At 54.2% G+C, this 12,582-nt stretch overlaps 1 protein-coding gene across 1 annotated transcript; it reads left to right on the top strand.

Moving 5' to 3' along the window:
* The first annotated feature begins 1,205 nt into the window (after positions 1-1,205).
* On the top strand, positions 1,206-2,138 carry LOC134522494 (olfactory receptor 14A16-like). The gene has a single exon (XM_063350211.1). It carries the CDS (start codon positions 1,206-1,208, stop codon positions 2,136-2,138), a length of 933 nt encoding a protein of 310 aa, XP_063206281.1.
* Positions 2,139-12,582: the final 10,444 nt, after the last annotated feature.

Here is a 12,582-nt window from a genome sequence, read left to right as displayed (position 1 = left end):
TGATTTAGTCTTGAGTTGCCTTTCCAGCAGCCCAACCACCAAAGAGGAGAAATGCTCGAGTGTCTGACTGTGTCTCCCTGTCCTGACTCTCTTGGCAGAACTTTGGCATGTTCCCCTCTTGCCTCTGCTGCCCTTGTTCTTTCCCTTCTTTTTGCTGTGGTGAGGGCTGAGGATTCAGGTGCAGCTCAGACGCTGATGCTGCATGTCCTGTCACGCGGGTGTATCCATGGAGGAACAGCATCCAAATCCACTTATTTTTGGGGCTCTGGGGACGGCAGTGTGAGGGACTGAGAGTAAGACGACCCTCCCATCAGGATACCCCATCTTTAGGGTAGTTGACTCTCTCCCTGGAGCGTCCTGCTTGGCTGCACGCTGCCCTCCAGAAGGGCACAGCTCTCCCGTGGCATCTCTGTGTTGTCTAGGAGCCCCACAGAGTAGACATGGCAGTGCCAAGGCCACGTAAATCCAGCTGGAGGGCTGAAGGTAGGCAGCCGCAATGAGCCCTCTGTGTCCCTGGCTGGGAGGGGAGAGCCAAGATCCTCCTTGGGTCCAAAGAGATGGCATGAAGGGTTGGGAGACCTGCGCTTGTAAATGGTCTCCCTCTGCTCTCAGCAGTGTCCGGTTTCTTCTCATGGGAATGTCTGCTTGGGATTGTCCTCCAGCTGAGAGAGGTACCAGCACAGGGCAGCTGAGAGCAATTCCGATGGACAAACTCGCTGTCCTCACTCTGCACGGAGGGACGGTCCCCTTGGCTCTTAGGACCCACGAGGTTTCACTTGCAGCACAACAGAAATGACAGGGATTTCTGCCTTGAAAACACCCCTCGGCTGTGGTGGGAAAAGAGAACAGCAACAAAAAGGTGCCCTCAGCTCTGCTCTGCAGTCGGGTGAATTTGGGATGACAATGCTGAAAAGCCCTTTGATGCCACAAGCGGATTTAAGCTGAGATCACCCCGTGTTCCTTTTTACCCATGGCTGTAGGGCAGGACTGCATCCTGCAGAGCTCTCAGCTCCCTGCTGGACTGTCAGCCAGCACCAACCAGAGTGTACAGAAAGGACCTTCCAAAGGTCTTCCTGAAAGGGGAGACGCAGTTGGGTGGGGCTCTAAGAGCAATAGAATACTTTTATTTGAAAGAAGTCTGCTCTAATTTCTCACTTTTTTTTTTTTTTCTTCCATAGACAGGTCCCAGTGCCCAGAGGCACCAAATGTCCAACCGCAGCTCCATCACCCAGTTCCTCCTCCTGGCATTCGCAGACACGCGGGAGCTGCAGCTCTTGCACTTCTGGCTCTTCCTGGGCATCTACCTGGCTGCCCTCCTGGGCAACGGCCTCATCATCACCGCCGTAGCCTGGGACCATCACCTCCACACCCCCATGTACTTCTTCCTCCTCAACCTCTCTGTTCTTGACCTGGGCTCCATCTCCACCACTCTCCCCAAATCCATGGCCAATTCCCTCTGGGACACCAGCGTCATCTCCTATGCAGGATGTGCTGCCCAGGTCTTTCTGCTTGCCTTCTTCTTTGAAGCAGAGTTTGCCCTTCTCACCATCATGGCCTACGACCGCTACGTGGCCATCTGCAAATCCCTGCACTACGGCACCCTCCTGGGCAGCAGAGCTTGTGTCCACATGGCAGCAGCTGCCTGGGGCAGTGGCTTTCTCACTGCTCTGCTGCACACGGCCAATACATTTTCACTGCCCCTCTGCCAGGGCAATGCTATTTACCAGTTCTTCTGTGAAATCCCCCAGATCCTCAAGCTCTCCTGCTCACACGCCTACCTCAGGGAAGTTGGGCTTCTTGTGGTCAGTGTCTGTTTGGGCTTTGGTTGTTTTGTTTTCATCGTGGTGTCCTATGTGCAGATCTTCAGGGCCGTGCTGAGGATCCCCTCTGAGCAGGGACGGCACAAAGCCTTTTCCACGTGCCTCCCTCACCTGGCCGTGGTCTCCCTGCTTGTCAGCACTGCAGTGTTTGCCCACTTGAAGCCCCCCTTCCTCTCCTCCCCATCCCTGGATCTGGTGACAGCAGTTCTGTACTCCGTGGTGCCTCCAGCAGTGAACCCCTTCATCTACAGCATGAGGAACCAGCAGCTCAAGGATGCAGTGTGGAAACTGATAACTGGATGCTTTCAGAAGCATTAAACTGCTTGTCGTCTTCTGCAAATCACTCCTAATGGAACTCATTGCAGGTTGGTTTTGGTTGGGAGTTTGGGGTATTTTTGCTTTGTTTTCTATATTATAATACTGTCCACAAACAAACATCATTATTTGTGCCATTTCCAGTTATGTATTTATCCACCTTCTGTGTGACCCAGAGACTGTGTAAAGGAGGAGCCACCCTCCCTCTCTGTTTTAACAAAATAAAGGACCTTCCAATTAATTGTTTGCCTGAGATCCTTCCTTTGAGACCTTCTCTAGAGCTGCAGGGGCAGATCCTGCGTGCAGAGCTGGAGGGGAAAAGGTCCCGGCACCGGAGCACTGTCAAGGAGCACCAGCGCTTGGTCTTCCCAGAGCTGCTCCCTTTCCACTTCAGCGCTCTCCTTCTTAGCTCCTCTCTTGGTATAAGGCTTGAGTGCTCTTGAAGCTTGGTGACAGTTTTGTGGTGTGGTGGTCCTGTGGCTGCAGGCAGGGACAGGGAATGAGCACTTCTGTGACAGAGCTGGCCTCCAAAACAGCATTTCCATCCTAACGAGGGGATCGTGTCAGGGCAGTGCCTGAAGGCTCAGGTCTTGTCCCAAAATGCCTCTCAAGCACACGGCCAGTAACGTGCCCAGGAGAAGGAACATCAGTGAAGAGCAAACGTGAGTGAGTGCGCAGAGTGGGAGCACACAGCAGTGTCCTTGCACAGCCAGGCTCCTGGGAGGGACATGAAGGTCTGGGGGGTGCTGGGATAAACCTGAGTGAGCACAAATGCCATCAGCTGTTCCTAGAGGTGCCTTGAAGGCCTGTGGGACAGTGTCTGGAGGTCAGTGCACGTAGAGAGGGTCCCGGTTGGAGGTAAAACAGAACTGATTTTCTTTTCAGTTAAGCCTCTTGTAACTCTCTGAAGCTGCGTATGTTGCATATGCAATATGAACTGTTGCGTATTCCTTTTGGTTATGCCCTGGTCTGGTGTCAGTTTTATCTTGCAGGCGGTGGGCATCTAGGTACCTAGGGCATCTAATACCCTTTTGGTATTTATCTGTTGCTATTAAGCAGCAGGTTGTTGGACCTTGTCGTTTTCCTTGTATACTCTTGTATACTTTCCTTGTATACCCAGTAGTTTTCCTTGTATACTCTGTATTTATCCACCGCTTTCTGCTTGCAACTTGTTTTCTGCAGGCCGCTGATAAATATCTTCTTTAGACCCTTCTTGACGTCTGTAGATGGCTCTGGTCCTTTCCAGCAACGTTAACCCAGTTACGGTTATTCAGTGATAACAACGTGTCAGTACCGATTCCTTTCGTGGTGGGAAATACATTGCTGGGCTTGCACGGATTGTGCTGTTCAGGATTTAATCCTTGTAATCGCTGGGTTACACCTCAGGCCTCTGGATACGTGTGTCTTGCTCAAACCGATGGTGAAATGAGTTGCAAGCGCAGATCGAGCTTTTTTTTTAATCTTTTGTACTGTGTAGCAAGTAACTGTGCCTCAGAGGCACTGAGAACTGACAAACTGGTTATTTAATCTTCCCAATGCTCTGACCTACATCACAGTGGGCTGATGGCCTTCAGTGAAATGGGCTTTAGAGTGTCCTTGTTCTTTACCTTGGATCATGGAAGGGTCACGTTTTGGGGCAGCAAACCTGTCCTGCTACATCCAGTCTTTAACAGGATGAGAATTTTTTGTCAATTTGAAAGCGTATATGCTATAGCCAGGATCATCAAAGCAATGTTACGAACAGTAGGAGGCAGCACTGGAGCATTTCAGAATTACGTTCTTTGTAAGTAATCCCGGAACTGAAAAAAAACAACCACTTTATGCTCCAGATCTAGCAACTGACACGGGATTATCCAACAGATAACTAGTCCAAGAAGGCAGCTAGATAAAGTCATAGGGAGATCTGAAAACAAAAGGGAGTCAGACTGCCATCCGCGCGTGCCGTCTGTAAGCAGTATGTGGGTCGCACTCCTAGAAATCGCATAAATGTACATTTCTGAACAGAAATGAAAACGACAATATTCCTACAATACACCAAAACCAGGTACCAGTGCGGAAGCGCACACTTCTATATACAATTCAACCAAGCTTTAACGTAAAGTGTTCTGCACAAGATTGAGAATCACAGAACAGTTCGGGTTGGAAGGGACCTTACAGACCATTCAGTGCCACCCCCCTGCCCTGGGCAGGGACACCTCTGCTGCGTGAAAAGGGACAAAGCGGTTTTGGCAGAAGATAAACCCCCTTGCGTTCTGACACTCCTCACCCAGGTGGGAGGCCGGGTGCGGCTGGGTTTAAATTCCGAGCGATGCCCAATTCGCCACCATCAGTCCAGTCGCGTTTAGTATGTATTAAACTGTTACGGTTTGGATACACGAACAGTGGACTGCACCTTCAGTCTAGTCGTGCTCCTGAACTAGCACGGCCACTCTCGAGTCTTTGGTCACGTTCAGCGAGAAACCGAAACGACCGGCTACTTAAACAGTGCAGTTTATTTAAACAACAGATATAGAGGTTCTTAGGGTTGCCGGTGATAAATACGCTGTCTGCAAAGCACGTGCAAATAAAGGTGGTGTTAAGCACACAACACACGCAACAAAGTTATAAACAATACAGCCTGGCTATAAATGCAGGAGAGAGATTCTCTAGAGAGATTTCTAAGTTCCCCGAGGACACACTCGGTATATTCTGAGTCTTACCCAAAGGCGTCCCTATGGGGGGGAAGAAAGGCCCAGCCCGTCGACTGGTCCCGGACGTCACTGATGGAGTTCTCCTTGACTGGTTCGTGATGGTGTCTTCCCCGATATCCCCCCTCTCTCGGGCTATTTTTATACTATTTTTTTATCTTCAACGTGGAGTTTGAGTGACTTTAGTCATTAATACTTTTACTAGGATTGGTGTACTCAAGGAGGAGTGGTCTCACCTTGGAAGCGGGTAGCCTCCGGGATGGAGGCGTGTTTTGGTACATTGTAATGAGCAAAGTTCGCACAAAGGACACCATTTCATCAAAATTTGACGAAATGTTGGCTCAGGGTAGAGAGTAGGCAGCTTATCAGTTCCGTAGCAGCATCTCGTTCCCGTATCTGCTCTTCGTCACAAGGCAAGGCCACGGAATGATCGCGTTCCGTTCCATTCCTCCTGTAGCTTCGCAAGCAACCTTGTATACGGAACCGCAGATGTCGCATTCTTCGCATGCCAGCTGTGGCTGTATTCTACCTCAGAAGCCTTTTGATTTTATAACTTTCCTTAATGTCTAAACAATGCTATATTTAGGCCATTTTAGTAATTACTCAACAATGTGCCGCCGCCTCCCGGCACTCGCTTCCTCACCCCCCTTCCGGAGCCAAACTGCTCAAAACTCATCCCTCAGATGGCATTAAAAAAATGACTCAGCGCTGCAACAGCCACCTCTGGTTCTTTTTTGAAAAGGAAACAGCCGCCAGGTTTTGTTGGTTAAAAACTCCCCGTCCTCCCAGCTGGCAGGGCTGCCGCTGACTCCGGACTTCCTGGGAGGCCCGTCTTCGTTTTCGGAAGGCAGCCGCTTTCCCTTGGGAATCCTTAAGGGCTAGATAAAAACGTTACTTTGAGGTTCCTTTGGAAAAATACAAGCCTTGAGAAGCCAAAGGAGAACGTTGCCACCCGCCTTCTGCTCTGGGGAAAGGAGCTGATGGAGGCCCAGACCTGAGCATTGGTCCTTTCCAGAGAAAAACAGAACCAAAATACAGACTTTTATTTTTTCCCCTCTACTGGACATGAAGATTCATCAAAAATTAAATGAAGTCATGAAAATGTGGTGGCCCGGAAACAAAAAAAAAAAAAAAAAAATAATCAGCCTTTTTTATACTTTCGGTAGAGACAAGACGCCTTTCTTTCCATTTCCTCCCTTCAACTAATCAAACGCCCACATGAGATTCCATCGCCCCAAAGCTGTTTAAAAGGGCCCCGGGAGCTCTTCGAAAGGGTGGCGAAGCCACAAAAGCCCCCGCATTCCGCTGACCTCCTCCCATAACACCTGGGAACTGACACCAAACCAACCACGAGGCCAGTTTTTACCATTTTTCTTAAAAACGCCCACCTTTTTCTCCACATCCGGGCAGCGGCTGGGCTTTGAGGATTCAAGAAGACGCGGTCGCCCCCGCTCTAAAAAGAGAGGGAATGGGGGAAATGACCCCAAAAGGGTCATCCTATTTAACAACGTGTTTCCCTGCTGTTGGTGCGCAGCGTTTAAGATCTGGACTGCAGCGCCCTTTTGGTAGAGATAAGGTTAGTTTTCGTGTGTGGATTTTCGTTTACTTCTTAAATTTGGTTGGTGAGTTTTCAAGTTCTTGCCCCGCTCCAGCTTTTTGCGCGATCATTAAAGGCTTTAAAACTCGTTGCGCTGGTTCCGGGGCAGCAGAATCGGGGTGGTTAAAGGTGTTGGGTGGCCGTGAGGCGTCTCGGTCCTATTTCAAGCACCGGTTGCGTGTTTATTTTATTAATTGGTGCTTATTTGCATAAATTAACGCGGCGGTTGGGAGGGAACGTGGAGAGTTTGATTAGTTGAAGGGAGGAAATGGAAAGAAAGGCGTCTTGTCTCTACCGATGGTATAAAAAAGGCTGATTTTTTGTTTTGTTTTGTTTCTGGGCCACCACATTTTCATGGCTTCGTTTAATTTTTGCTGAATCTTCATGTCCAGTAGAGGGGAAAAAAAAAAAATCTCTATTTTGGTTCTGTTTTTCTCTTGAAAGGACCAATGCTCAGGTCTGGGCCTCCATCAGCTCCTTTCCCCAGAGCAGAAGGCGGGTGGCAACGTTCTCCTTTGGCTTCTCAAGGCTTGTATTTTTCCAAAGAAACCTCACAGTTGTTGGGGGATACGGCGGGTCCGTAGACCCCTTGACAGAAGAGACAGAGATTGCAGTGTACCCATAAGAAGGCCGCGAGTTGCGTCATGTAAGGACAATGGAAGAAAAAGGAGAAAGAAGAAGATTGCTTCAGAGAACAAGGAGGAACTAGGCTGTGAGAAAGCCGGATTTTGAGCAGTGTGAACAGGATTTCAATAACCAGTCGCATTGTAGCTACGAGCGCGTGTGCTATGTAACCGAACCAAATGAAAGCATAGAAAGAACTCGTGAACGGAGCGTGAACAAGATTAGCTATATAAGAAAGCCAAGTTTACAATAAAGAGAGAGCTTAACTTAACTCTTCAAGGAGAGTCTTGTCGTTTGTCCGTCCCGACTGAAACGACAAGTGTACATCTCAAAACTGTTGCAAGGTTCCCCTTGGGCCGAGGGTTTGGTCTGTGTCCTTACCAGGAGTATCAACGCTAGCGTGCTTCAGATCCCAAGTCAGAGAAAACAAGGGTCTGGGACTGGTGAAAATATCGTTGGTGGGACAGAATTTGGAACGTCGTCCCTTGGCTCAATAAGACGCAAGGGATTTCCAACAACTAGGAGAGACTCTGACAGCTGGCTGTATGAGAAGGAATATGACACGACCTGGAAAGCAGGAGCCGGGGTCTCCCTCCAGCTGTGCCAGCGCAAACGGCCTTGGGCTGCGCTGGAAGGGACCTGCCCAGGCCCTGGGAATTCCCGATGCTGCAGCCGTGGGCAAGGGCTGCTCACCTGCCCCCGCGCTGCCCAGCCTCCGAGGGTCCCAGCGTCGTCAGAGCCCACGCAGAGGGCATGGCCCGTCCCAGCAGAGCTGGGTGCTCTCGAGGAGCTGCCTTGGCTCAGGTGCCACCAGCAGGAAAGGCTCCAGCCCTGCCCACAGACTGCCATGACCCTCTTGGTGTCAGCGGGAGCTGTCGATTGCTTTTCGGAGTTGTAGCCGGGTTTGCTGTGGGGCTTTGCCTTTGGGTCTATGTTATGGCTGCTCACCTCCAAACCCGTAAGAGCTGTTGTACGATGAGAGCGTAAGGAATGGAGGAGGGTGAGGGGTGGGCGGCTCAAAGGCCTGCAGGGCGCTGCCTGGAGCCTGGGCTGGCACTTGCACGTGAGGACGGGCTGGGTTTTTCCTTGGCATTTCCATCCGTCCAGACCTCTTTGGGAAGGACGGGCACCACTTGCCCCCGCGTCCCACAGACAGGCTGCAACGCCTTGGGTAAAACCCACTTGTTAAATAGCCAACAAACTGCCTTCCACCAGTTTCTGTGAGCATTCCTGCCCTGGCAATAACCCACCAGGACTGTCAAGGGCTGTCGTAACTCCATCTGCTGCCGTGGCAGAGATGGGCAATGCTCTTCCTGCCTTAGAGCTGGAGGGGGCACAAGCATCCCGGGGAGCCCTGCCACACACCATGGTCTCAACTGGTGTGCTGGCCACTGGAGAAATGTCCCTGGGCACTGGGGAGCACCGCGTGCTGTACAGATGCAGAGCGAGAGCAGAGACCAGACAGGGATGGCCATGAGATGTGAGGTGAACATCAGCTCCTGCAGGAAATAGCTGGAGAAGAACGTTCTGGAGGGGTGTGAGTCACTGCCAGGCATGAGGGGATGGTCAGGAAGAGCCGCTGAAGACAGGGATAATGTGTGAGGCGGGTGGTGGCTGGAGCCTGAGCCGGTGCCTGCGCTGCCCCTTTCCAGGCTGGAGCTGTGGGAGCTGAGCCCTGCCAGCGGAGCAGCGCCGAGCCCAAAGGCCGCCTGCACCGAGTAAGGAGCTTCTGGGGGCCCAGGGAGGCGCAGGGACGGGGTCTGTGCAGGGGGGGCCTTGGCCGGGCTGTGTGCTCAGGGCCCCATGGGGCAGGGAGCAGGGCCGCTCACCCCTGCCCTCTCTGCTCCGCCAGATCCAGAAAACCATGCGAAACACCAAAATGATGAAGATACAGAAGTACAGGAGCCTCCAGCTGCAGGCACTGGGGCGTCAGTGCTGGTGGGTGCTGGTGGCCAAGGAGCTGCCGAGGTCCAGCCAGTTCCTGCTGGGGATGTGCCCATTGTTCTGCTGGGCTGGGCAGGGCAGGACCAATGCACTTTTCTGCTTGCCTCTTGTCTTAGGATGTTAGAACTTGCACTGGAGGCTGCGGACGAGGCTGCCAGGAATATAAACATAGAAGAAGAAATGGAGGTTGACAAGAAGGAGGAAGTGGAAGAGATGGAGGTGGATGTGGCTGAGGAGGAGGAGATGGAGGTGGATGTGGAGGCGGAGGAGGCGATGGACGTGGACCCGCCATCAGGAGGACAGGCACGTGCTCCCCATGCGCTGCCCGCAGGGAGGGAGGGTCTCCTGCCACCGGGATGGGGCTGGGGCTGGGGCTGGGGCTGGGCTGGGTGGTCCCCGCTGCAGGGACACGGCGCCCGCTGCCCTCCTGCTGGCGGCACAACGGCCCCCAGCGCGCTGCCCTGAGCCCCGCTCCGCTTTGGGCCGGGAGCGGTTTCTTAGGGCCGGGACAGGCAAGTGTAAGCCCGAGCCCAGGCGGGGCTCAGCGCTGGCGGCAGAGTCCCGCTGTCCCCAGCGTGTCCCAGGGCTGTGGCCATCGAATGCCCGTCAGGGCGAAGCCCGACCCGAAGCAGCTGCTGCCGCTGAGCCGGCTCGGGAAGCCCCAGCTCTGCTCGGCGAGGCGCTGCTCGTTAGCCAAACGCCCGTGCTGCTGGCTTTTCTTCCAGGGGCAGCAGACCAGTGGGAGTTCCAGACAACGTTCCGGAGCTACGAAGAGGAAGAGATGTATATAGTTGTATTTCTATAGTTGTTATATTTCTATAGTTTTTATGTTGTTGTATTTCTCTAGTTGTGTTTTGTAGTTACTTGTGTTTTTGTCAGTAGTTGTAGGTAGTTGTGTTGTTGTTAATAAAGAGTTGTGTTCCTGTTTTTCACCCCCAAGCTCTGTGTGCATTTCTTGGGAGCCGCGGCGTTTGCAGAGTTGTGGTTCCAGTGTGTCGGGGATGGCGGGGCTGGGGGCGGCTGGGGGTGGTGGCACGGCCGCCCCGGGGGCAGGGGGTCCCTGTGCACAGCCGGGGCCCCAGGTGGAGGGGGCAGCGCAGGCTGCGGGGGGGAGGCTGCGGGGGGCTTTGGGGAGAGGGAGCTGGTGCAGGGGTGCGGTGGGCGCAGGGTGTCGGGGTGCGGGGAGCCGTGGGTGCCGGCAGAGTGGCGAGGGGGGGCGATGCCGTGCGGGCCGGGGGTGCGGGATGCGGGGAGCCGCGGGGGGCCGGGGCTGCGGGCACGGGGCTGCCGCCGGGCGCTCGGGAGCCGCGGCGCCGCCCGCTCCTTCATTAGCCGCGGCTCATTAGCGGCTCATTAGCGGCGGCCGGGGAGCGCTGCCGGCCGTGGGGGTGCGGGCAGCGGCAGCGGCGGGGCTGGAGCCTGATCCCGATCGCGATGGTGTCGGGCTGGGTCGGCGTCGGGACAGGGCCGTGCTGCTGCTGGCCCTGGGGGAGGCTGCCCGGGCGGGGGTCGGGCTGTGGGGTGCCCGGGGGGGGCTGTGGGGTGCCGGGCTGGGGAGGGGCCGCTGCCTGGGGTGCGGAGGCGGGGGGCGATGCGGGGTCCCCTCTCTCTGGGGCTGGGTCGGGGCTGTGCGTGGGTGTCCGGTGGGTGTCGGCTGCCGGTGCCGAGCTGTCCGAGCCCCCCCGGCTGTCCCTGCCCTGGGTCCCGGGCCGGGGGTGCCGGTGCTGGGTGTGGGCGGCCCCGGCTGCCCCCGCATGGGCTCCCTGCCCCGGCGGAGCTCCGCAAAAGGGGGCGAGCAGAAGGGTGGGACTAAACTGTTTGCGGGGGTGAATGGAGGCAGCTCTGTGTCCCCAGCGGCGAGTTGCGGGGAGGGCAAAGGAGTTGCGAGGAACTGCAGGGAGCAACGGAGGGAAAGCCCCGGTGCCTTGGCTCGGAGGAAAGGTGCCAGGGCAAGGCGGGGGCCGAGTGCCCGGTGGGTCAGGCTTCCCAAGCTGCTGCCGAGCCCCCCGCGGGCTGGGACGGAAGGCATCGCCCTCAGCGGTGGGGTGGAGGCTGCGGGACGCGCTCCTTGGTGCCAGCCCCGCTGGCTGGCATGTGTCAGGGCTGAGGCGGGCGGGGGGCAGCCGGGACGGGGCGGGACGGGGCGGGGGGTGGCGGCGGGTCGGGCTCTCAGCGAGCCGGGACGAGGAGCCGCTGGGGCTGCCGAGGCAAGCGGAGGGTCGCCAGCCCTGCCGCCTGCCCCAGCCAAAATGTGGAGCTTTGGTTGCTGCCAGAAGGGGAAAACACTTCAGCAAAACTCTTTTGCTCAAGGAGAATGGAAAACATACTACTACTCTTTTCTTTTTTTTTTTCTTTTAATTTTTATTGATATTGTGCACGCATTCTTCTGCCAGCAAACCTGCCGAGGGGAGGCTGGCCGTGACCTGCTCTTCATTCCCCCTTCTCCACGGGACAGGCTGGCTCGGGATGAAAACTCTCTCTGGGCTGAGGCCCCAGAGATGCAGAATCCCCCCCCGGGTCGGTGCCGGGAGTGGGGTTGCTGCCCACTGGCGAAAGGAGCAGGTGAGGGAGGAGGAGGGAAGAGCTTACTATGGGGATTATTCTTCTGACATATTTCACGTTTGTTTACAACACTTTCTGCAATACTGGTCATTCCCACTCCCAGAGCATAAGTCTTAGTATTATCTATTAAAGCCTCCATTCCCCAACCAGTTTCTTCGTGGGCTTTCTCTAAAATGTCTCGCGTAAGATTCTCGGGTAATATCACACGCTGATCCCTGGTCATGCACCATCTGTTTTCATCCTTATCAGACGTTAACAACTTAGCTAATTGTTCATCCCCTTCTGTAGACTTGGGAGGCTGACTTAAATGGTGGTATCTTTCAGGCCACGTCCCGAGGCTTTTCTTTTCTGCGGCTTGCCTAGCAGTCCGATCTGCCTTTTGGTTTCCTGTAAGGATGAAAGTGTTGCCGAATTGATAAGCCTTACAGTGCCTTACAGCAATTTGTTTAGGCAATTTGCACCACTTCTAGTAACTTCTTTATTAAATTTCCACATTTAACTGGTGTTCCTTGAGCAGAGAGGGGATCTCTTTCCTTCCACCGTGCCCCGTGGGCATGTAACACCCCGAAAGCATCTTTCGAGTCAGTCCCTATGTTTGCAATTTTCCCAGCTGCTATTTCCAAAGCTCTGATTAAGGCAATTAATTCTGCTTTTTGTGCTGCAGTTCCTGGAGGGAGTGCTTCTGCCTCTCTAACTGCTGCTTCCAGGGTTACAGCATATCCTGCCTTCCTAGTTCCGCTACCAACAAAACTCCTCCCGTCCACAACTAGATTAATTTCTGCTGAGTCTGTAGGATCACCCTTTAAATCAGCTCGGCTAGAATCAACTTGGGCAACTGGTGCCAAACAATCATGTTCTAATTAGGTCTCGCCCGGTAAAGGTAACAAGGTTGCTGGGGTCAGTACCAAAATCACTTTTAATCCCACCTCATCCCGTTCTAAGAAAACAGCTTGATATTTCATCCCTCGGCCAGGGGCCAGCCAATGCCCCCCCTTTGGCTCTAAAACAGCAGCCACCACATGTGGGTCCTGAA

The sequence above is a fragment of the Chroicocephalus ridibundus genome, chromosome 12 (genome assembly GCF_963924245.1).
Source record: "Chroicocephalus ridibundus chromosome 12, bChrRid1.1, whole genome shotgun sequence".
Taxonomy (NCBI): Eukaryota; Metazoa; Chordata; class Aves; order Charadriiformes; family Laridae; genus Chroicocephalus; species Chroicocephalus ridibundus.
The sequence above is the reverse complement of the archived record's forward strand: the minus strand, read 5'-3'. Positions and strand labels throughout refer to the sequence as shown.